This window comes from Euprymna scolopes, chromosome 38 (assembly GCF_053919585.1).
Source record: "Euprymna scolopes isolate OS-2025 chromosome 38, ASM5391958v1, whole genome shotgun sequence".
Classification (NCBI taxonomy): domain Eukaryota; kingdom Metazoa; phylum Mollusca; class Cephalopoda; order Sepiida; family Sepiolidae; genus Euprymna; species Euprymna scolopes.
The window spans coordinates 26,017,698-26,043,991 of NC_136519.1; the positions used below are offsets into that span (position 1 = coordinate 26,017,698).

The 26,294-nt window shown below is 34.8% G+C and overlaps 1 protein-coding gene across 2 annotated transcripts in view; it reads right to left on the reverse strand.

Annotated features, from left to right (window-relative positions):
* The window catches only part of LOC145263100 (low-density lipoprotein receptor-related protein 2-like), a 599,989-nt gene that overhangs the window by 426,008 nt on the left and 147,687 nt on the right, over window positions 1-26,294 (reverse strand). For both annotated transcript variants that reach the window (XM_080120027.1, XM_080120026.1), the window contains exons 17-23: window positions 20,286-20,567; window positions 17,141-17,254; window positions 15,069-15,191; window positions 9,769-10,005; window positions 6,552-6,689; window positions 3,690-3,815; window positions 705-836 (exon numbers count right to left, since the gene is read on the reverse strand). In XM_080120027.1, coding sequence (XP_079976153.1) covers window positions 705-836; window positions 3,690-3,815; window positions 6,552-6,689; window positions 9,769-10,005; window positions 15,069-15,191; window positions 17,141-17,254; window positions 20,286-20,567 — 1,152 coding nt within the window. The remainder of the gene's footprint in view (window positions 1-704; window positions 837-3,689; window positions 3,816-6,551; window positions 6,690-9,768; window positions 10,006-15,068; window positions 15,192-17,140; window positions 17,255-20,285; window positions 20,568-26,294) is intronic.

The window sequence follows — 26,294 nt, forward strand, 5'->3', positions numbered from 1 at the left end:
AAAAGAAAAAACATTTTTCATTACAAGTCACAATCCAGTCGAAAAACGGGTCGTTCTTGTTGCGTAAAAGAAGGGAAGATGACAGTTTATAATGGTGTTTCTTTATCAAGTATTTTTTGTCTTTCCGATCTCTCTCAAGTGGTTGAAAATTGTCGTATACGTTACATTTAATTCAGAAACAGGTTCTTAAACAGTTGTGAATAGATTTGCTTCGACTATGCTTCTTAATTGATCGTTGTCAACATCCGATGGTCGACGACTATATCATTATCTTCAAGATTCTCATCGCCGCCACGAAATTTCTTAAACCATAATTGTGCTGTGCATTCAGTAGTGGTATCTATGCCAAATGCTTCGTTGATATCGCAAGCTTTTTCAGCAGTATTTCGGCCTAACTTTAATTGAAATATGAAAATTGTGCGAATTTGCTTTTTTCCATCTTATATTTAACGCCTGGAAAAGAAGTCATAATTGTTTGAAAACAATTGCAATTTAAATGATGAGATAGAGCGAAAAACAGTTTTTAAAATGATATATACAGTAAAGGTATTATAATGAAAACTTATTTGAAAATATATCATTTGAAATCCAAATTAAAAATTCCGAAAGAACTTTCGTGCAAACTTATACATCTAAGTATATTTAGACTTTGAAGCTGCAGCCGACTGATGCATAAAAAAATTAAAAGAAAAAACGATGCTTACTACATAGAGGACCTTCATCATGTCCTTCGGGACAGTCAGTGTTCCCATCACATACTTTAGAATTCTGAATACAGATACGATTTCCGCCAGGACATTCCCACTGACCAACTGGACATGAAAATGGTGGTGGTGCTGTGAACGAAAACAATAAGGCAGATTAGATTTTATCATTTATTATTTACAAAAAGAACAATAAAATCATGAAGGCAGAAAATAAAATATTGCTGATAAGTGAATACTAAAAGTATTTGCGCTGGTGAACCCTAGGAGAGTGAAAGTACATAATAAATGAGCAAGTTATTTTCTACATCCTATTACTATAACTTGTTTGATAGAGTGACTCACCTCGGAAATATTGTAGGAATTTACGATTTTGAATAATAATTCACTGATAAATTTTGGAAAACATCCATTAAGTACTGGCAAGTAGCATGACCATTTTTGGAGGTTATGTGTGTGTCTGTAATCCTATAATGCCTTTTTTGTAGAAGAGAATAATCAAGATTTTTTTTATTAATATAGAGATTAGTAGTGTTTGGGTCAGAAATATCAAAGCTGCAATTGGTTAAACCATATATGGTTACTAAGAGAGAAAGTTTTATTTGTGTGGTGAATAAACTCAGAAGCAGAGGAAATTAAAAAAAACATGTCATGTAAAACAAAAGAAAAAAGAAAAGTAGGGAGGATCTGTTGTCATTGTCTCGATTGTTGTTATTGTGGTAGTAAACGTTAGGAATGGATGAAGTAAGTTTGGAGAAGTGTCAATACTAACCAGCAGAGCGGTACCACTTCTAAACAAGAAAAGCGTTATATTTCTGAATTTTTGAGAAGAGAATTGATTATTCATATTATTTGTATTCTTTGAACTACGGTTCTCATCACATCACACACAAGGACTCATGGCATAGTGGATAAAGTACTTGGTAAAATTCAGTTACATTCTTCTAGAGGTTGAATGTTCAATCCTCAGTGCGAGTGACACTCAAAATACAATTGCGAATTACTTTGGACGTCTACAGTCATGACTGATGGAACAAAACTATACTACTCCAGTGGATTAAATAAAGGGTTTCATTCTTAAGTAATTTGCAATTGTATTCAATTGTCATTAAGGACGACATTCAAAATAAATTGCAAATTGCTTAGGACTCCACCTAATCGGAGCTGTTAGAACAAGAGCATGTAACCCTAAACTTAGAAACAGAGGAAATTCCAAAACATGTCATATAAAACAAAAGAAAAAAAAAATTAGGGCAGATCTGTTGTTATTGTGATAATAAACGTTGGGAGTGGATAAAGTAAGTTTGGAGAAGTGTCATTATTAACCAGCAGAGCAGTACCGCTTCTAAAGAAGAACAAGCTCTCTAGAAAACTTCTTACACCTGCCAGTATCCTTCATCTCTACAAAGCCATCATTCTCCATGCATGGAGTATCAGTAGCACTTCTGGGCTAGTGCATCAACCACTACTCTCTGTCTGTCTGTCTGTCTGCCTGTCTCTGACTGAGTCCATAAAAGAAACTCTAATTGAATAGATCCCACACTGTTTACCAAGCTCAATCCTCTATCTCATCGTCACAGTTGTAGTATTTTAATAAAATATGCCCAGATAAACTCGCTGCACTTGTGACGCTTTGGCACAAAATCCCCCAACAATAAATAATAAATTTCACTTTAGAGATCCTCAGATGCTGCAAGACTTTCTATTATAATATCTTCTTTTCTTGAAATGCCAGCCTTTAGAATTTCCTCTTTGCTTCCTGCTCCCCTTAAATTTGAAAATTTAAATATAAGGTGAACAAACATCTTGTTGCACAATTCCCCACTTAATATGCCCCTATAAATGTAATCGATAATACACAATAAACCCTTATCATGCTAATGTAATTCGTTTAAGGTGACTAAAAGTGAAAAAAAAATCTAGATCTTGTCTAGAAAGGAGCAGAAATGATATTTAAGTAAAAGAAAATGCCTTAGTAGGTTGCTCATTGGAGAGTGACGTCTAGTTGTAAAGGTAGTCGTCGTAGTGACGTAGCAGCTGCAATTTCCGTATCCCTCTTCTTGTAACTGCAATCATGTAACTAAATAAAAGTCTCCTGGTATGCTGGATGAAGAGAGCGCTTTGGTAAAAAACAAAACAAAAACAAAAAAAATCAAATATAAGCAAAAACAAAAAACGCTCGAACACAGCTCACAAACCAAAGAGAAAGATCTCCCTCACAACTTCTTTGCATATAATGTTGAATCTTTTGTTCATGTTGTCATATCTTGATACGTTCTTTTTTTTTTACAAAGACATCACCACTTATCAAGGCCAAGAGACCACTCGAGGATAAGGGTTAAAGATTGTACAGTAGACAATTGGACAATAAAGTAATCCTTATTAATGGAAATTCGGTAAATTTGTTAACTTATATGGAACGGCTCATCAAAAACTTGTTTACGTTAGACTTGAAGACAACCATACTGTAGTCAGCTGGAAAGCAGGAAAACGGAAGACAATTCCCCATAGGCGTGCAGTTCTAAGAAAGAAGCTTTGCTCATGGAATCTACTTTTAGGTTTAGGCATAGATAAAGAGCGGGGGAAATTATTGATAGTGTTTTCTGCTAGGCGAGTGTTTCTTGTGAAAGTTTGGCGAGGGGGGGGACCATAGATTGGAGCTCAGTCGATCACTTGTCATGAGAATAACCATAAAGCAGAGACAAACTCGCAACATCTTTTCTGTGAGAAAGAGGTTGCAGGGAAGAAAAAAGGACATCTCCTACGAGGCTACGAAGTCTATTTTGAACTCTATCAAGGCAGGATAAGTCTTTGCTAGCAGCTCCTGCCCAGATGTGGCAACAATCTAACTTGAACTTCTGATGAAAAGTTCCACATTCTTACTTGAACTAGCGTCACGTAGAATTTTCTATTTTTAACCCCCTTGTTTGCACAGCCAAAATATATGATTTTGTTACAATTTAGCTTATAATCAAGACAACTTACGACAGGTTAGTTCTTTGTCTTCGTCGGACATGTCGCCACAATCATTGTATCCATCACAGACCCATCGTTGGAAGATGCACATACCATTTTTGCATTGGAAACGATCTTCGGGACAAACAGGTGGGGCTGAAGAAATAAAATAAAAATTTGTAAAAAGAAAAAAATTGTAAGATGCGTTCATTCATTCTACACAGTGGGCAGTTTTAAAATTGTGACAAACTCATATGCTATTTTAAACGCAAGTGTGACAGACAAACCAAAATGCTATTTTAAACTTAAATTTTGAGACCAACTCAAATATTATTTTAAACTTAAGTGTAACAGACCAACCTAAATGTTTATTTAACTGAAGTGTAACAGACTAATTTAAATGATACTTTTAAACTTAAGTGACAGATCAACTTAAATGCTACTTAAACTTAAGTGTGATAGACCAACTTAAATGTTATTTTAAAATTAAGTGTGACAGACCAACTTAAATGTTATTTTAAACTTACGTGATAGACCAACTTAAATGCTACTTTAAACTTAAGTGACAGATCAATTTAAATGTTACTTTAAACTTAAGTGTGACAGACCAATTTAAATGTTACTTTCAAATTAAGTGTGACAGGCCAACTTAAATGTTACTTTAAAATTAAGTGTGACAGGCCAACTTAAATGTTACTTTAAAATTAAGTGTGACAGACAGACTTAAATGTTACTTTAAACTAAAGTGACAGACCAACCCAAATGCTACTTTTTAAGTGTGACAGAGTAACCAATGGATCAAATCTAAAGTGATATTTCAAGTTCAAATATAACGATTTCAAAATATTTAGATGAGGATTAATAATTTGTATTAGGTGATAATAGCAGATCAGAACTAAAATAACTTACCTACTTGAAGTAATTATCACTTCCTACACTGATGATTGCGTAACCATGAAACACTAGTGCTTGTAGGTATAAAGGTAATTGTAATAATTATTTATAAAATATTATTCTTATATGCCTATTTAAGAAACTAAAGTTGAACCCACTTTAAGGAATTGCTAAAAAACGAAGAAAACGCAGACAACCTAAGCACAATTTGCTAGAATCCGACTTCCTGTCATTGAATACTCTTTAACTGTTTACTGTCTATATCCACTTATTATGGCATTTATGGGTACCTTATTTCTATCAATTGGTCTGTTAAATTTTGTCAGTTTTGCTTATGCTAGTTTATAGACTTAGAAGTTACTTTGTAACTGGGTTCGAATATCTCGACTGATAGTAATTATCACTTCATATACTGATGTTTACGTACGCTTGAAACACTAGTGTTTGTAGGTATAAAATAATTGTTAATATTTATTAATATATTATCGTTGTCTATCTATCTATCTATCTATCTATCTATCAATCTATTTATCTCTCTCTCTCTCTCTCTCTCTCTCTCTCTCTCTATATATATATATATATATATATATATATATATATATATATATACATATATATATTGACATAATAATTATATGATTGTTTCTGTGCTACGAAACAGGTGCTGTAAAGAACTAAACATTTAAACTTGGTGAAATAAATAAATGATAAGATGAACAACATATTGGAATTTGGAGTATAAACTTTTTGTCATATATATATATATATATATGTGTGTGTGTGTGTGAGTGTGTGTGTGCGTGTGTGTGTGTGTGTGTGTGTGTGTGTTTTCTTTTCAGAATATGAGAAATGATATAATTAATTTGTGCAGTCAAGCGTGGCCGTAGAAATTATATATATATATATATATATATATATATATATATATATATATATATATGTGTGTGTGTGTGTGTGTGTGTGTGTGTGTGTGTAAAAGTAGCTTTGCAACTAACTGATAATCTAAATAACCACTGGTCTGATTGCTTCGACATTTTGGTATAGTATTTTCATCATACCCATGCATGTTTTATATATCTCTTTTTAATTATAACGTTATACTTAATTTTTATTTAATAAATTAAGTGGTTTTCTTTGTAATGACGTTGCCATTTTTTTATATGGGGAAATATCACCGCCGGTGATTTACCAGTCACGTGACATCAATACACCATTAGACCTTCACAACATTTGTTTAGGCTGTAGGATGAATATATATACATACAGACAAAATTTCTCAAATAATAAATGACTACAGAATAGCAGTAAACCGTTTTTTATTATGTTTATTTTGTTTTATAGGCAGATTTGCCGTTTAGTTGCACAAATATCCTCGAACCATGTAATCACTAAAAGGAACTCTTTCAGTCAACATCAGTATCTCGCTTAATGTAATAAAAATTTGTTTACATTTATGAGTAACCAATATGGGTGTATTAGAAAAGTTTAACAAATTTTAAATGGGTAAAATTTAATCATGTGATTATTGAACATGTAAGTATGTGATTAAAATTTAATTTCAATTACCCACATGCGCTCGTTTTTTCCTGTTAATTATTTACCGAAAATGAATATTAGCAGCAAATCGACCATTGTGGGCCACGTTTTTAGTATTTAGGAAATTAAAGAATTCAGATGGAATTTGGAATTTGTTCAGTGATTAATGAGATTTCAATTTCAGTCACCTAAATTATTTAGAGTAAAATGACTTTTGGAAGTTATATCCAAACGTAAATATTAATACACTAAGTTATATTAAGTTTCATGGTGAAACCACCACAAACTTGTATATCTACTGACATTGTATTAGTTACAGATGAACTTGTTGCTATAAATCCAGCCTTTGTTGTCTTGATTTTGTGAAAACAATACATAAATTAATTATATATCCCCTGCTTGAACAAAAGGATGAGGAAAAAAAAAGATGATTAGAAAAAATGGAAGCAATATCCATCTTACGACAACTAGCAGAACTAGCAGCTTCATCTGAGCCATCCTGGCAGTCTTCCTGACCATCACACTTCCATGTGTTAGGTATACAACCTCCTTCCGCACATTTGAATTCTAATGATTTGCAATCTTTGGAGCTTTCATGAGCTGTCGGAAACAAAATAGAAATAAATAAATAAATAAAACATCAGGTCAGTACACATGGCTTCATGCTTTGTCTGAAGCGATTTCCATTAAAAAAAATGAAAGGCCTTAATATGGAGTTTACTTAAGGAAGAAAACACATGCAACATGACTAACTACTAGTAACTCTACATGGTTATAATAATGGAAGTGTCCATTATGAGTACATTAGGTAAGTCCCCCATACCATCCCCTCCCAATCCTTTAATCTGCGAGGAGTACTAATATATTTCCTTTTTGGATCGATAGTTAAAGGATCTTTTAAATTTCTTTTCATTCCAGATCAGCTGGTGTCTGTGGCTGCTGCTGGGGTGGTTCAATGTCGAAAGTGTCATATATCGTCTCAATGATCTCTTCTTTCTTCTTTGTGAGGCACATAGTTCGGACCATCCAACAGACCCTTTCTTATCTGATTAGGGTGCCTTTTATACAATCACTTTGATCCTTGAATGATGTACACGATTACAACTACTATATACGAGTTCCCCCACTCTCTATATATGCCTAAATCTAAACGCAGATTCCATGAACAAAGCTGCTTTTCCCAGAACTTCCCGCCTTTGGAACACTGTTCTGCTGGCCTGCTTCCCGGTTGAATAGAACACGGTAGCCTTCAAATCTAATGTAAACAAGTTCATGTTAAGCCGTCCCCATAAATAATCAGATTCTACCCAGTTTATACCATTAACGATTATTATAATAACACCTTACATTCATTGACTCTTATCCTCAAGTGGCCTATTTTTCTATTTTTGAGCGATTATTGAGACTCCTAAGACGTGATTCTCTCAATGCAGAATTTTTTGTTCAAAAGTAACACTCGACATTACTTTATTTTAAAATAAATAAACTCTTTAAAATAAGTTGAACCACTAAAACTTACAAAGCTAAGTAAAAAACGAGCACTTAGAAAAAAATAATTTTATTTTTTTTAAACAAAAATAAACAAGTAAGAATATTTTTTCAAAAATATTATGGGATCTGCAATCTCGTATAAAAACAATATCTCATTCAATAATGATCATAAAATGTGTTTTCAATCGATATTTATTCAATAATGGACCAGTTTTCCTACCTAGCAAACATGGGCGAGTTTTCCGGTGACAAGTTCTCCTAAATTCATGCTCCATGACTTTTTGAATGCTTGTTTTAGTGTGTTAATGAAACGTTCTGCCTACCCATTAGATCGCGGGTGGTATGGAGGAATCATGACATGATTAATTTGAACAGTTTTTAATCTGGCATAAGGGCGTGATACTACCTCACAAGAATATCAACCCTCGGAGATTTTATAATAGTTAAAAGTCTACATTATGAGTGAATGGGAAAGTCCTCATGGCTGTAATAAATGAAATAAAACACCAACAACATCGTTTTCTATGACGTCATGTACGTTAATAACACCAGTTCCCACTGGATCACCGGTTAAGCAACGTTGAACCTGGTCAGTACTAAATGGGTGACCATTTGGGACTTTCAGTTGCTCTATGTGCTCTCTGCTTATCTCAGCATTGTTTCCAATCTTCCTGGATTGCACAACCCTTGCTTCACAATTACACGTGCAGCTGCCCCTACAGGGGGTATCCTTTGTCTTTTGGTCTTTTGAAACTGAACGGAAGCATCATGTGCATTGGTGTTTTATTTGTTTACAGCAAAGTTGTATATATGATGTATTTTGCTTGCTTGTGATCCTCTACTGGTGCTGTTTGTTGTTGCTGTTGAGCATCATTCATGATGATTTTTGTTGGCATTCGTTTCCCTGATATCTTTCTATTAAGAATTCTTTCTAGAAGGATATCGGATGCACGGTTACCTGCAGATAATTTCTGAATTTGACGTCATATCCAGGATAGTGATGGGACGATTCCAATATTTTTACCAGATTCCGATACAATTACCGATTCCATACTAAGTTCCCGATTCCGATACAATTAATGATTTCCAATACAATTACTGGTTCGGATTCTTTATAAGTCTTTAAATATTTAACTATAGAGTTGTTATTTTTTTTCCGATTACTGTAAAAAACATATTAAATGTGCAGATATTTTCTCAAATGTAAAAATACACTTGCGGGAGGGGTGATCTATAGATTTTAATTTTACTAATATTTTAAAATCAATAAATATTTATTATTTCCTTATTGTTATCTGCAGTGGAAGATTTTGTTTTAAACAAAATCAAATAAAAGGAAATTAAAAGACTCGTTTTTGGCATCGGAAAATTTTGCCGATTTTGATGCCAATTCCGATACCTCAAAAAGTTCTGATTTTTCCAATACCTGATTCTGATTAATCGTCCTAATACTAATCCAGAATTGAGTTCGAGGCGAACACATTTCGATCAGTTAATAGGGTTGGGAAATAAGGTAGGTAGAAAAAAAATCTAATTTATAAAACTCACTATGTCTGCCTGTCTGTCTTCATATTTTCAAACTCTATCTCATTCGAGACTAAAAGTCGCAGAGCGGCGCTGGGTGTCTCAAATGATTTAATTTTTTATGGACCGTTCTTTTATGGGTCTTTAACCGGTTAAAATAGTTTTTAAGGGGTCCAAAATGGATAAAATAAAATAAAAAATCGTTATACATTTTGTACATTCATCTTAGTTTAGTTTTAATCCGTCCATATGCGTGTTACGTTGGTACAGTGGGAAAGTCACCAGCTTTAAATGCTACAGTTTTTCTTTCGGTTTCAATTCTTGCTGATGGCACCCTAATATGTTTTTTTTTTTTACTTTTGAAATCACGACTCTATAATAATATATACGAAATCTGGACAAATTAAAATATTATATTTAAGCGTATTCTACGACCGGGCAAATCCCCCCTCCCTCCCCGGATAGTATAGTATAAAAAATCCAAAGGAGATAACTTTTTTAATACTTGGGTGTATAGGTATTGCCCAAGGGTATCTGAAGCATTCACTTTTGGACCAGTTAATCAAAATAGTTGGAAACATTATCATAAACGCATGAAAAAAAAATAGATAAAATAATAATAATAATAATAATAATAATAATAATAATAATAATAATAACTTACGACAACCGACTTCATCCGAGCCATCTGAGCAGTCTACACTTGAATCACATTTTGCGCCCTTATTGATGCACTGTTTTTTTGATTGGCACATCCATTCCCACGTCTTACACGTCACTGGAGGGCAGTTTCTTTCGTCGCTATTATCAAAGCAATCATTGTCTCCATCGCAGACGACATACTTGGATATACAACGTTTGTTATCGCACTGGAAATATTCAGATAAACACGTGTGCTCCGCTATGTTAAAAAAAATAAAAAGTAATAAAAATAAATTTTAAAAAGTTTTATTTTTTTTATTATATGCATTTAGATTTATACAAAGAGGGGACAATAAAGGATTTTTTTTTACAAAGGGATCACTACATATCAAGGCCCTGAGGCCACTCGAGGATAAGGGTTAATGTGTGTGTGTGTGTGTATTGTAGTCATTGGGACAGTTGCGTAATAATCGTTTGTAGAAGTAATTTGGTATCATTAGATCATTTACGAGGACTACTCAACAAGAACTTGTTTACGTTGGACTTGAAGATAATGATATTGTAGTCAGCTGGAAAGCAGGCCAGCGGAACAGAGTTCCAACGGCGGGCAGTTCTGATATTCTTTATTGATAGTGATTTTGGCTAGGCGAGTGTTTTTTGTGAAGGATAGGCGAGGGAGACCATAGATTGGAGCTCAGCCGAACACTTGCCATGGAAATAGCGACCGAGAAGGGACAGGTTTGCAACGTCTCTTCTGTGGGAAAGAGGTTGCAGAGAAGAGAAAAGGACATCGCCTTCTAGATTACAAAGTCTGTTCTGAACCCTGTCAAGGCAGAATAAGGTGCTTCTAGTAGTTCCTTCCCAGATGTGGCAACTATACTTCATCTTTGGACGTACTTGGTTCTTATACAGGTAGAGAATTAGGCACGTCATTCGAGCAACCTAGGATTCTTATGTCAAAAACAAGAAGCAACCGATTTTAATTTAGACAGACTGGCATGCTGTTTTTTTCTTTTTGTTTTTTTTTCACAAAACATCTTTGTAAAAAAAAAAAAGGCCCTCTTGCATTTTAGATGAACAAAAAATTATGAGGAAAATACTTGGACATATTTGGGGGTACACTCTCTGTAAGAATGTAATTTGATTGGCTATTGAAATTCACGTGATTAAAATAAAACAATAGGGTACTTCGAGCAGCTAAGCCACTCATAAGAATTCAGATACATCCGATTTTTGTTAATTTTTTTTACAAAAAGGCAGTAAGTAACAAATATTTTCAAAATTCCAATTTCCTCAGAATTTTAAATGTTTTTTTTTCATGAGACATAATAAGCACTATCTCCCATTGTTCATTTTTGCATTAACTTGCTTAACCGTATTCATTAGACACCAATTAAGCAAGATTTTACTTGTCTTAAGCTTTTATACAGTTTCTAGAATCAAGATTGTGTTATCAATTTTGCTCAAAATTGGAATAAGGATTCTAGACATAAGATTTAGAATCGTTATATCTTGATTTTAATCATAAAAGTGGTCCAAAACTATTCTGTTGAGGGAATTAATTTTACTCACCTCCGGTAATCTATCTATATATAAAAAAACAATTTTAAAAATTTTTTTCAATATAAGAGCTTAATATTTATTTATTTAATTATTTAAATTGTACAGAAGGTCAGAAAAACATTGGTACCGTCGGTTTCAAGCCTAACATAAGGGCGACCAGTTAATGGTAAATAATGTTAGGCTCTCGAAAGCCATGTTGTTTTCTCTTTTATCCTCAATTTAATCATATATATATATATATATATATATATATATATATATATATATATAGTAATTGTCTGTATTTTTGAGAGTAGGTGTTTTCATTGATTGAGATTGTCGGACTGACTTCCTCATCTTGGTTGTTATTGTCACAACGTTTCGACCGTTTTGCCCTCCGGCCTTCGTCAGGTGTTTTGTATCGAACTGGGGAACCGTTTGTTAGGAGTCTCGAACCCAACCCTTTATTATTATTACGGGGGTACCGTGTTCAGACTCCAGCTAGGCTTTGGGACATAGTTGCTGATTCTCTGTTTTTTAATGTTACTTTTTCACTGCCTTCGTTCAGGATTGAACTCAGCACCTTTTGGGTAACTGTAAAGTTTACAGTTACCCAAAAGGTGCTTTCGATTCAACTGCGAATCATCTTCAGGTGTCAAGGAGGAGAAAGTGAGTAGGAGCGAAAAATGAAAATGAAAAAAGTGAAAAGTGAAATGCACAATAAATTGTATCGAATGATAGAAGGTAAAAATTCGGTTAAAAATCTGAGTATTAAAATCAACGAGTCCTAGGGCCAATATTGGTAAATCCCGTCGTTTACGTGCTTAGCAAGACATTGTTGGCTTTAGTAGTGTTGAGTCTAATTCCATTTCCTCAAAGTATTTCCTGTATGCATTGGCTAGTACCGGGGACAATGGTGATCTCATCGCCAGACCTTCCTACCGATATATATCATATCCCATCATGAAATATGTAGTTTCTACACAGGAGCTCAACATCTTCATTATATTGTCAATTGGGATGCAAGTGCGTTCTTTCAGTGAGGTATCAAAAGTCAGCTTGTCCCACACCACTGTCAGAGTCTCATCAGTGGGTACTTTCGTGAACAGACTCACTACATCTAGACTCACCATCTGGTTGGAATGAATGGGAGCATTTTTTTTTATTATTTCCACAAAGTGAGCTAAATTCCTGACGTGAACTTAAGGATTATTCCTTTTGGAAGAGGTCCTGTAGTTTGTACATCTGTTCATTATTTTCCGATAAAATAAACATGTCGCTCACGTAGCGTACGTATATTTACTTATTTTAGCGGATAGGTGTCAGCGGCTGTTAGATTCGGTATGAGGCATGGGCAAGCCAATTGCTGGTGTTAGAACTGGGATGGATAGTGGGGAGTTTACGATAAGCATTTTAAGATTTTTGCTTAGGACTACTTTCATCTTGAGTGTGATTTTTCACAGCGTTTCGGCTGATATAACCTCTGACCTTCTTCAGGTGTATCTTGTCGATCACAGATGCTTCTGTCGAACTCGGGAATTTTGACGGAATTTTATTTATTTCAGTGGGGTAGCATGCTCTTGTTCCGTCAGTCACGACTGGATAGAGGTTCTAAGTAATTCGCAGTTGTATTGAACCTTCAACCTTCAGGAGAATATCACTGTTTACAATTGATTTTTCCAAGTACTCTACCCACCGTGCTACGGGTCCTTGTGGGAACGTCATGTTTTTTCTTGTATTGAAGCTAACTACTTTGGGTGCGGGTTTAAGCATTTTTATATGGCTTCTAATATTTTTAATTTTTAACGTTTGTTTCACGATGTAGTTTATCGGTGTTTTGGGCTAAGATTTGTCTGACTTCGGGAGGGGGATAGTTTTGTTATTTTTTTATTAAAATATTGTTGCAGTACAAAATTTAAAATGTGTTTACGTTGTCATTAATACATTAGTGAAATACATAACTACATGCAATATTACATATACGATACTAAATGCTCCCTAAAGGGCTGATCTGTCCAAAGCTAGAATATGCCACAATAGAATAATCCTCGCGATATATGCGTAACATTGGAACCATAGAATCGATGCAGAGGAAATATACGAAATTGGTCCCAGATCTGCATGATTTGTCCTACGAGGAGCGACGGAAGCAACAGGATCTTCCAACTCTGTTGTTCCGTCGAATGAGAGGGAATACCATCCAAGTCTTCAAATATTTACATGGGGAATACAATGTGGATAGTCTCAAGATGCTTCCTTTAAAACAAGATTGTAGAACTCGTGAGCATTCCTTGTGTTTGGATAAGCAGCGACAGCGGAGAAGTGGTATCAATACCTTCAAAGCCAGACTAGACAAACATTGGAGGAATCACTCACTCCGTTTTGACTACAAATATAGAGATGATGTGTATTGAAAGACTGTAATCTCGGGTTTGTACGCCTGTGTTCCTTCTTACCGTACATTGTATTGTATTGTATTATATAGTATTATATTGTATTGTATTATATTGTATTATATTGTATTATATAGTATTATATTGTATTGTATTATATAGTATTATATTGTATTGTATTATCTAGTATTGTATTATATTGTATAGTATTGTATTGTATTGAATTGTATTGTATTATAGTATTGTATTGTATTACTACATTATTACTGCATTTAGAAAGTGTGTGGGAAGCATTTAAGACTGTATATAATTCCATACATAGACGTTTTAAAGCTGTATCCAATATTCGTGGTTTTTGGCTATTTGCAGAGATGATGTGGGGGAAAAAAACAACTCCTGCGAATAACGATAGAAATATTGCATTTTTAGTTAAGCTTTTTAAATTCTCTTTCTACAAAGGAACCAAGAAAGTTCTGTCCGTCTTTAAAGGGGGGGAGAATAAAAGTAAACGCTTAACAGTAGGCATAACTTATATTCAGTCTTCAAAGTAATTGCCATCGGCATTCAGTATCTTTTGCCAACGTGTCTTCAGCTTTTTAATCTCTTTACGGCAGAACTCGAGGGTTGAATTCAAACAAGTCAACGAGGAGTTGGCACAAGTCTGCTTCATTGATGAAGATTTCCTTACGAAAATGGTTATCCAGGGAGAGGAATAGGGGATAATTATTACTGTATTAAGGAGTAAGAGTGTTTAGGGAGCATTTAGTAACGTATATAATCTTAATACATTGACGTTTTTAAAATTGCATCGAAAATTTGCGGTTTTTTGCTATTCGATGGGGGAGGAGATAAAGCAAGTAGTCCCCCACCCCCGCGAATAGCAAGGGAATACTGTCTGTGAAAATAATGCATCTACATAAATAACATAATTTATATATATATATATATATATATATATATATGTGTGTGTGTGTGTGCGTGTGTGTGTGTGTGTGTGTGTGTGTGTGTGTGAGAGAGAGAGAGAGAGAGAGAGAGAGAGAGAGAGAGAGAGAGAGAGAGAGAGAGGAAGCTTCACAGAACGTCTGAAACGCGTTAAAAACGATTTCAATGATTTAAAAACATTATTACAATGATTTAAACATAATTTTCAATGAAAACCAAAACACGGAATAATAAAATAATGTTAAAAAATACACATTGTTGGTGACCAACCCCTTATTTAAGTATATATATATATATATATATATATATATATATATATATATATATATATATATATATATATATATATATATATATATATACGTGTGTGAAAATAATACGTGTACATAAATAGCATAATTTCGAGACGTGGTAAAATGGTATTAAACCCTACATAACAACTTACCACAAAAATCCCCTTCATCTGACCCGTCACCGCAGTCATTCTCTGTGTCGCATTTATACGCTAAAGAAATACACAGACTGTTGTTGCATTTGAACTCCCTTTCAGAACAGGTTCCTTCCATGGCTGAAAAATAAAACACATGAAATTAGTATTTTTTTTATGTTTAAATAAAGCGGCGGGATCATAAATGGGTTTCACACTCACGGAACCACAAGCTCCTAGATTTTTATCTATGGATAAGATAATGTCTACCGAAAAAAATCTCCGATATTAGTATTGTTAAAGAATTCGAAGCCAGAACATATTCGATATAGGAAATCCTCCACCTTATCCTGAAGAACAAAATCCTGAAAATACACAAACATGGCTAAGAAAAGGACACATGAAGAGAGAAACAGAATATCTACTGACACAGAATCTCTACTCTGCTGCACAGAACAACGCGATGATACTTAATCACATTACAGCTTAGATAGATAAAACACTGAAAACTAGTAAATGTATACTCTGTGGAGAAAGAGACGAACCGATAAACCACATGTGAATGCAGCACACTAGCCCACAAAGGAAAAACACCTCAAATTTCACGAAGACATGTTCAAATGACTATATTTTCATTGGTTTTTAAAACGTATCAGTATTGTTAATGAACATTTAAACTATTAGGATCGTTTGCGTGTCTGTGTCAACGCGGTTTAATTACCGCGAATGCATTTAATTGACTTGCCTTGAATATCCTCTGATGTGTGTGAAAACTATTGCGTCTGTTTTACGTCGAGTTTAAACTTTTGAGTTTTAAGTGTATGAGGAATATTGAGTTATTGGGAAAAGATCAATTTGGAGAAAGACGCCAACTAACGCGAACTTGATATCGCGGCCATTAAACACTTCAACCAGTCAAAAAAAAAAAAAAAAAAAAAAAATGGAAAAGACTCAAACAACATACCTTAAAGTTATCGAGAACGATCTCTCACACACAATACACGTTGACATCTATCGTGAAACTCCAGACCAAACAATTGCAAGATGTGAATATGCAACTGAGGATTGAAATGTTTGGACAACTACTGTTAAGAACATTATAGGAAACCATCTCTGAAGATGTGAAGACAACGTAAAAAGTCTTTCTATCAATTTGCGTAACCTACACATTATTTAAATCTGATTCTATTTCGATCCATATTTCCTTCCCTTCTTTTCCTCTGTCGTGACACGACTTTGTGCAATGGTTCGGTCATTGGCATATGTGTCATGCTGCTGCTACAAGTGCTAGCGGCTCTGTTACATTCTGACCAGTCAAAAAGAAGGCGGGAAAGACATGGTTTCAAGTTATTGCGAAAGATCTCTCGTATACAGTACACATTAACACCTACGGTTAAACTCCAGACCTAACAATTGCAAGTCTTAAGCATTTTCTTTTTTAATACTCTACCGTGTTATTGGCACTAAAATAACATACTGAAAATGTTGAGACGACGAAAAAAAACTTAATATCAATTTGCGTAATCTACACATTATTTAAATCTGATTCTATTTCAATCCATATTTCCAATCAAGTATATATATTTCCTGATTTTCAAAGTCAACATCCAATCAAACTTTGTTTCTACCAAACCAATTTTCATTTTCTATTGTTGTGCCATGTTATTGGACAACTACTCTTAAGAACATCGTGGTGAACAATCTCTGAAGATGTGGAGGCGAATGAAAATATAAACAAAGACACCTTCTTCTTCTCTCCATCTTTCGTTTGTATTTTGTAAGCGACAGTTGGAAGACACGCATTCTTCCTAACTCTATCAAAGAGAAAATTGTGATACTCTAACAACATTAGTTCACTTCTATCGGTTTCTGGAAATACGGAATAAATCTGTGAATTGCAAATCTGTGAATGGTAAAAAATAAACTGCCGTTGTCCCAGGTCAACGTTCTTTTTCTGTGATTTATTTTAATTTAAAGTTCGCCGGCGCTAAAAAAAGAGACACCCTTTATAAGGAACACATTTATTCTCTAGCATTTTTTTTTTTACAAAATACAAAACAAAATACAGAAACCAAAAACAAACTACTTACTACAATTGGCTTCATCCGAATTATCTCTGCAGTCATAATCACCATCGCAAACCCAGTGTTTGTTAATACAAACGCCGTTTTTACATTGGAAATGGTCAGGAGAGCAGGTGCGGTCTTTGAAAAAATAAAATAAAAATAAAAGCATTAATAATCACCAGCGGGACCTGTAGAAATTCCACAGCGAACTCTTTCATACATAATATACTACCGGGGGTACCCGGCGTTGCCCGGGTGTGTGGAGGTATAGTAAGGAACTCCAGGGGGGGAGGATTAAAAGGTGTTTTAAAAAAGTGATATTGTAGAGGGGTTCTCCGGCGTTGCCTGGGTCGAGTAAAGAACCCCAGAAGGGGGGAGATTAAAAAAAAAGTTGGCAGTAGCGGGGGTGGGCCGAAGACACAGTAGGCAGTTTGGGTGGAGAGAGAGAGAGAGAGAGAGAGAGAGAGAGAGAGAGAGAAAAGTAGTAGCAACCCATAACGCAAAGGAGGGGGGGGGAACGTGACATCTTTGCCGATGTCTCCATCACCAGACCGAAAGTTCGCAATATTGAAATTAAGCGAAGTCAATCCAACCGATACTATGGCTTGCAAAAATGGCGACATAAAAAAACGAGAGGGGTCAAAATGTTTATACATTTGGAGCATCGGTCATTCATTTTACATGTACCTATAAACTAGGCACCGCCAAAAATGGCCGAAAAATCAAGTTGTTGTTGTTTTTTAAAACGAAATTACATTTATCAAAATCCATTATTTCTGAGTAACTTTTTTTTTCCAGAAAGATAAAACCCTGAATTTTATCATATAGAAAGCAGAATAATGTAAAACTTTCTCTACTATTTTTAATTCAATTTTAAATGTTAAATTTTCCCTAAAAGTTAACATTTGGCGTTTTTTGTTTTGCACAAAAAATGTATATAAATAGTTTAAAAAAAAGGTTTTTGAAAGAATTAATTTGTTTATTTCTTGTCTAACTAAGATTTAGGATGCTTTTCTATGAGAATATGAAAAAATATTATAATATAAGTACCTGGATTTCAAATAATTCCACTTATTCATATAGGCAACCAGTTACTTCGAGTCGATTTGATTACTGTTTATATTTGTGCTTGATAAAAAGCAAACTACGGAAGACCAAAAAGCCAAAAAAAACAACTTATTTTTCAGTGACGAAAATTTCAATGTATTATTAACACTGAGGCTGGCCAGTACCAGATGGGTGACCATTTGTATGAGTTTGGTTTTTAATGTGTATGTGTGGGGTGGGGGCAGGCTCTCCAAAATGGGGAGGGGGGCAATTTAAAGCAGAATAAAAAAAATTATTTCAGCGCGTTTGGTCCACCGTAGTCGAAAGGCGGCAAACGTTTCCAAACTTGATCGAAAAAATAATGACATTTTTAACACAAAGGGCACAATATTTATCGAATTTTTTTTTGTATCGATTCTTCAAAGCATGTCCTGTTTAATAATGGTCATGCATTATTCGGCTCACTAAAAAGAAATTGTTAATTTATTTATCAAAGATTTTAAAATGGCTTTTTTCGTATAAGTATTAAAAAAAATTGTTTTGCTTAACTTAAATTAATTATTTTACTTAACATATTCACCGAATTTCACACTTCAAAACTCAAAAGCGGGATAATTAAACACAATCGAAGTTTTGATATTCAGACATCAAAATAAGGTATGCAAACAAGTTTTTTGTTTGTTTGTTTTTTTTTAATCTATAATCCTGTCCCTTACAACAACATAATATGTTTTGTTCAGTTTCAGATGATTATTTTAAGCATATTTGGAACCCCCTCAAAACAAGGGGGGGGGGTTGTAAAAAAATATATATATATAAATATTGTTTATGAAAAATAAGTGCACCGTTATAAAGTTCATTCTTCTCTTAATAATCGCTGAAAATTTCGTATTGCTTGGATAATTACCTGATGTTTGGTAGATTTTTAAAAGGACGGTCCGTCAAAAAGTACTTACCTGCCCCCCCCCCAGCCTACTATAAACATATATAAATGATCTCTTTTGTGAATATATACCTTCTTAACTCAATAATTCATTTTGTTTATCGTGTCGTGGTGTGTATTTACTAATCCGGCCATTTGTAAACAATCTTATATACGCCACCTGTCGGCAGACAGCCATCATTACTGCCATGTGCTAAAAATAGTCACAAACCTTTTCTCGTTTCGAACAGAAAATAAAATAAAGGTTGTTGCTATTTTAAACACATGGTAGTATATGAGATTGTTTACAAATGGCCGGATTAGTAGATAAACACCCTAAAAAGGTAGTTGATAGACACCATGACAGTCCTATGACAATGTCTCTCGTTTTTCTCACATTTGAATATAAAATATGTAAATCTTTTTCACTGAAAATATTTCTCTGGCTCTGGCTCATCCCCAAAATATCCCCCCTTTACAAAATACCCAAAAGTAAAACCTCCAAAACCAGCGTGAACATATTCCTACAAACTAATGATCGCCTTCCTAAAACTGGTGTGCGAAATCGTGTAGGTGTTCATGGAGAAGATGCGAAAAAAAGGTGCACGAAGATCTATCAGATTGGCAACTATGCAGTGGAGATGTGGAAGCAGTGGCTAGCAAGAAAGATCATAGGTGTTCATTGCATGCATGTATGCAGCAGTTCTGCTGTTTTAACAGCGTTGGGGGCCACAACACTTCAAATTGGAGAGCCATGGTAATCTCGGGAAGACAAGGAAAGACGGTAGTTTCCCGTTGTTTTCCATCTTAGTTTGGGGTGAGTTAACTGCGCCCCCGTATACTAACCCGGAAATTTCTACTGTAGTGGTACATTCAGCGCCTAGCCTTCCCAAATGGCCACTCATCTGATACTGGCCAGGCTCATAATTGCTTAACTTCGGTAATCTGGCGAGAATGGGTGTGTCAACGTGATTGTGCCGTATATTGTTCATTGAGAAGATGCAAAAATAAATAAATAAATAGGATGCAACAAGATCCAGGCAAAACAATGTGGACCTTGGCGAAAGAGATGAACCTCAGATTGACAACCATGAAGAAAACGCTAAGGGATGATATTCAGTACTCCTCATACAACGACAACGATGATCAACTACTTTAATTCCATGATTCTATATTGAACCAATTGATAACGATACTCACCAGGATTGCAATCGATTTCATCAGAGTTGTCAAGGCAATCATTTTCACCGTTACATCTGAAATAGTGGTGGATGCAGCGTCGATTAGCACATTGGTACAGGTTTGCCGTGCAGTTGGGTTTTGGGGTCTCGTCAGGATTTGGTTCACAATCTCGCAAATTGCTACTTAACTTCATTCCATAAGGGCAACCACAATGGGCGTTGAGGACCTGTCGATTTGGTACGGGTATCGGAAAACAGAAATGCGAACATCCACCATTCCGATGAATACATGGAGCGATACCTGAAAATATGAACAAAGTTTTTTTTTTTTTTCATAAAAAAGTTTACTAGCTGTATGTACCCGGCGTTAACCGAGGAATTTTTTTCCCTCCTTCAAATTTTGCTATGACATCATGTATGACGTCATCGTCTCTAACGTCATAGCATATATGTATTATACTTATATTATGCTATATCTAAATATTCAATAAATCAAAATAATAATAAAACATATAATATACATCTCGTAAAAAAGGGGGGGGGACACAAAAACAAAAAATAAAAGGGAGGCAATCTCTTTCTTCTTTTCACCGTTTAGGAAACGAAAATTAAATACAAAAATAGGTAACCGTTCAAAACTGCTTATGCATCGCTAAAACAATATGAACAACAACATACTACATATATATATATATATATATATATATATATATATATATATATATATATATATATGCAAACATCAACCATTCCTGAGAATATGAAAGAAGCATTTTTTTTCATAAAGAAATGTTATATTAAATGATTAGTACGGGGTTCGGTAAGAACACACTAGCATGTTCTCGTATGCATAACGATATGTCGTGTGATTAGAATACAACGCATCCGTCTACGCAGCTATTTCCGTTTGTGCCTTAGCTTGTGTCCCGTGAAATATGAACAAGCCCGTTCGAGCTGTCAATGCTACAAAACGCAAATCCTTTTCCTCACCTTTAGTAGTGGGAATTCAAGGACTTAATTATGTTTCTATCGTACATACATGCAGGTGGAATCTCCCAATCTTTTTTCTTTTCCTTTTTTTCATATTTAGGCTGGTTAATCACTGGCTTATGTGAGTATTCTTGATTAAGATAAGGTGGAAAAACGTATCTATAATTTAAATTGTCACCACCTTTTATTCCTCTTTGGAACCTCCTCCAGACATGATTTTGCTAGTTTCATTCTTTTCTATAAATACTATTATGACATGTGTTCTTCATAATTATCTGAACTATATTCTGCTTCTTTTGTTCCAGATCGTTTGACTCGTTAATCTAGTGGTCTTCATAAACTCACTGGTTTAATATCTCATTATAATACAGCTTCCTATTCCAGCAGCTTCTGTCCAAGTATCGCAGGCTTATGGAACTCTCTTCCTGCTGACTGTTTCCATCTTACTTTTAACGTTGGTCTTTTCAAGACTAAAGTCAAGAAAAATCTGTCTTTGCGATAATCACCTTTCGTTCTTGTTAGTTCCTTACATTAAGTGGCTTCACACCTTCTCAGCAGCGACCGCCCCCCCCAAAAAATCCACCTGTTTGATATGCCTGTTTTTTATAACATTTTCCATACGACATTTTGTGTTGGTGAAACTGCTGAATAAAAGTTATTTAAATTGTAAAGAAATTAGACTTTTTAACTGAAACTGGTGACATATCTTTCTTTAGATAATCATAACACAAGACATTCACTTAGAGTTAATACAAACGTTTATTTACAAAGGGGATGCAAGGCGAGAGACTGTCTCTCTCGGTGTCTTGGAACTCTCTCATTTCCGGAGGAGTATATCTATATTGTTTGTATATTATTGTATGGAGGGGTGCTAGGTCATTCCATTATAACACCTGGTGATCCTTTTCTCCTTATCAAACATAGGATGGATACAGATACTGGGACCCTAGTAAATAATATGGGTACGACAACTTCCAGTTTCGCTCTCCAATAAAGTCGGAAGAAACTAAAGTTTTGAAGAACAATCTTAATGTCGTGTGCTTATGGCATAAACTTCATTCAAATTGAATAGACATATTTAAAGTTTTGTCCCTTAATCCATCCTTTAATGATCTTCCCCAGAAATTTTTATACCTCTAAATTTCATCAAGATGTCAGTTTAATACAATGTAAATTTCTCTTCTGGCCCTAAGCGATGGCTCTGCTAGACGAGATGGAACTTATGAACAACATTACATTTCTATAGATACGAGGCACCTTTAATAAGTTTCCAGACCTTTTTGTACAGGCGTTTAAAATTATTGTAGACTCTTGAAAATTCAGTATTTTATTGCTGTATGTCTTACGAGATAACTGACCTATTTTTATGATTTCAGGTTGAAATGAACAGCTACAACAGGAATTGGAATGCACATTACTAAAGCCTGCTTGTCACAGCTGGTGAATATAAAAAATGCAATATGGACGTGAGGACACTTTAGAAGAACGATATACAATAAAATTCTGTTTTAAACTTGAAAAAAATGCTACAGAAAACTATGAAATGCTTCAGACTGCTTCTGTGCCATCTTGCATGAATTGAGCATCAGTTTTTGAGTGGCATAAGAGATTCAAGGAAGCCAGGAAGTCTGTGATGGGGTAATGAGAGGTGTAGGAGAAGCAAGAAAGTCAAAACACTAGAGTTGATTAGCCAAATACAGAATTTCATGGATAAGGACACTCATATGTCTATAGAAACAAAAGTGCACAGTTTGATGTCAGTGTGGGAACTGTACACATAATTATTTGTGAAAAACTGAAGATGTGGAAGATTTGCGCAAAGTTTCTCCCAAGGGTGCTCAGAGAACTCCATCCTTGTCACAAACTATTTGACCAAAATGGGCATCAAAATAGTTCCTCACACTGCGTCCTATGACTTTTGGTTATTTTCTAAGTTCAAGGAAAACCTTAGAGGCTGTTATTATGAGACAATTGAGAAGATGAAAGAGGCTGTGACGAGGGTCATTGATACGATCACACAAGAGGACTTCCATGGGATGGAGCCTTCGAGAAGTTGTATGAACAGTACAAGTGTATTGCAGCCGGAGGAGATTACTTCAAAGGGGACTAGAGTTTCATATGTGTACTATGAATAAAAGTGCTCATCTGAAAAATGTATGGAAACATATTGAACGCACCTCGTACATATATATAGGTGGAACCAACCTGCTTAATATACCTGTAGAGGCTTTTGACCTCGGTATCAAAGCCAACAGTGTCACCGCCATTTGTTTAAATAGTTTGTTCTCTGTGGACTGAGGTATCTTACTAGTCTTGTGTAGTTCTAAATGGCCCAACCTCAAAGGCGTTGCATTCTCCCTTTAAAAAGCGATTAGTTTATTACTAATTGTATGAGGTGCCCCAGGGAATGCTGTTGAGGCCGCCTAGGCAAGTTTTGCAGGCCAGAGTGCTTTTTCTCTAGGGTCCTGGCTCTTCAATCGCAATTTCCGGCCCTTGTGTCGCATCTTCTCGCTGTGTGAGGAAGATAAATAACTCTATAACTCTTCCCAGACAACATTTTGTGTCGATGAAACTTGAATAAAAGTAATTTAAATTGGAAAGAAGTAGATTTCTTTTTTAATTGAAACCTGGTGATCCTTTTTTTACTCATCAAGCAAGGCCATATTTTGGATACAGATGCTGCAATCCTATTACATAATATGGAGACAGGCTTCTCTCTTCAGTCTTTATTTATAATTAAATATTAACAGTAACATCCGATGTTGAGTTATATTTCTTTTAACTTTAGAAATCACTACTATATATTGGGTACAACAGACAGCTCTATAATAATAAATACGAAATCGACATAAATTAAATTATCATTTAAGCGTATTTTATGACCGGGCAACGCCGGGAAACCGTTACTATATAATAGGTACAATATAATAATCAATAGAGAATTGGCTCTATTATAATAAAGATGAAATCTGTATGAATTAAAATATCATATTCTAAAATATTTTATGACTGGGCAACGCCGGGCAGCCACTAGTATATATTGGGTACAATATATTAATCAACAGAGAATTGGCTCTGTAATAATAAATACGAAATCTGCATAAATTAAAATATCATTTAAGCGTACTATATAACCGGGCAATGCTGGGCGGCCTACTTGGTAATACAGACACAATACATGTCTTCCTGGAACATCTACATGCATTATCTTCTATATATATAAAGGGCAAAATGTGTGTGTGTGTGTGTGTGTGTGTGTGTGTGTGTGTGTGTGTTTGAGTGTCCTCACGAGATCGGTATCGTTTTGAACGACAAATATCGGAAAATTGGACAAATCATTAATTCCTTCACTCTCAACTGGGCAGATTTTTACAAGGAGTGGTCGGTTTTTGCGTCGACATTTTCACAAGTCATGGTCTTTGTTGGATTAACTACACCTAATTTCAACGCTCTCGACTTCCGATTGCGCAATGGAGAAATCAGCTAAGACGTTAGTTTTTTTTTTCCTCCTTCGCGTTAAGGGTTCAAGCCTGCCTACCTACTACCACTTTTTTAACACGTTTCTTCAGCCATACTGCCTACTGTTGTCCTGATTCCTCCCCCGCTACTTCCACTTTTTTATCCCCCCCCCTGGTGTTTCTTACTACACCTCCACACACGCCGGGTACCCTCACTAGTTAAATACTTGAAGGAAAAGCCAACGCAACTCGGGATTGAATACAGGACAATAAATTGTTGCTTTTCACTATACTCATAATATCATATTTCTATTTAAAAAAAATTTTTTTATTGTAATTTTGTCCATTAACATAGTTGGAAGGAAATGAAAGTGTAGAAAATAAACTGTATTAGTGTCTTTAAAGAAAATATGGTTTAAATTTCAGTAAAAGAGGATATACATATTTGATTGTTTTAAGGGAGTTCATCACTAGAGCTGCGTTAGGAGGGGTACGTAGAGATTCGGCACACAGAGAAGAACGCAGAAATCTAGGGCTACTTCCATTGTCCTCCTTCGAAACTTTTAAACATATGATTTAAATTTAATCAAAATAAGATATTTTTCTTTCTTTTTACATAGGAGTCACCACTTATCAAGGCCCAGGGGCCACGAGGATAAGGGTTTATGAGTGTACAGTAGTCAATGGGACAATATCATAGTAATCGTTGATAGTGTAAATTTGGTAAATTGAATTACTTAAGGGGAACGGCTCATCAACATTGGACTTGAAAGCGATCATATTGGAGTCAGCTGGAAAGCAGGGAAACAGAAGACAGTTCGACAGGTGTGCAGTTGTAAGAAAGAAACTTTGTTCATGGAATCTATATTTAGGTTTAGGCACGGATAAAGAGTGGAGGGAATTATTGATAGTGGTTTCAGATAGACGAGTGTTTCTCGTGTAAGTTTGACATGGTGGAAACTATAGATTAGAGCTCAAACGAGCATATATTTGAAGTTCTAAACGAGATTCAGACCCTATAACTCCCTTATAAGGGCATTTAGATATCAGAACCAATTCTATTGTCTTACGCATAACATTTCATAGGTGCGACAAAAATTTGATCAAAATAGGATATATTTGAAATTTTAATGAGTAAAGTCTTTCCTCATAACCCTCTTAGGAACGCATTTAAAGATCCAGAAGCATTTCAATTGTCTCCCCACCCCAAATTTTACATGCAAAACTATTTTTATTTTTATGGTTCAATTGGTTGTAGCTAGACGAGTTCTTACTGTGAATGATTTACAGAAATTAAAATATGAGTTATGCTTCTTACATGATTTGACAAATTACTTAAAATTGTCGCTATAGGAAAAATCTTTTATAAAAAAATCAAAAGCAAAAACAATGTAATAAATGAAATCTGAATGAATAAATTTTTGCAGGTAAAAATGCGAGTTATGCACCTTCACGTTATTTGAGTCATTATTTAAAATTGTCGTCAGAGGAGCAATCTTCCTAGCTGGAATAATTAGAAAAATAAACAATGTGCCGAATCAAATCTGAATAAATAAATCTTTGCAAGTTAAAACACGAGT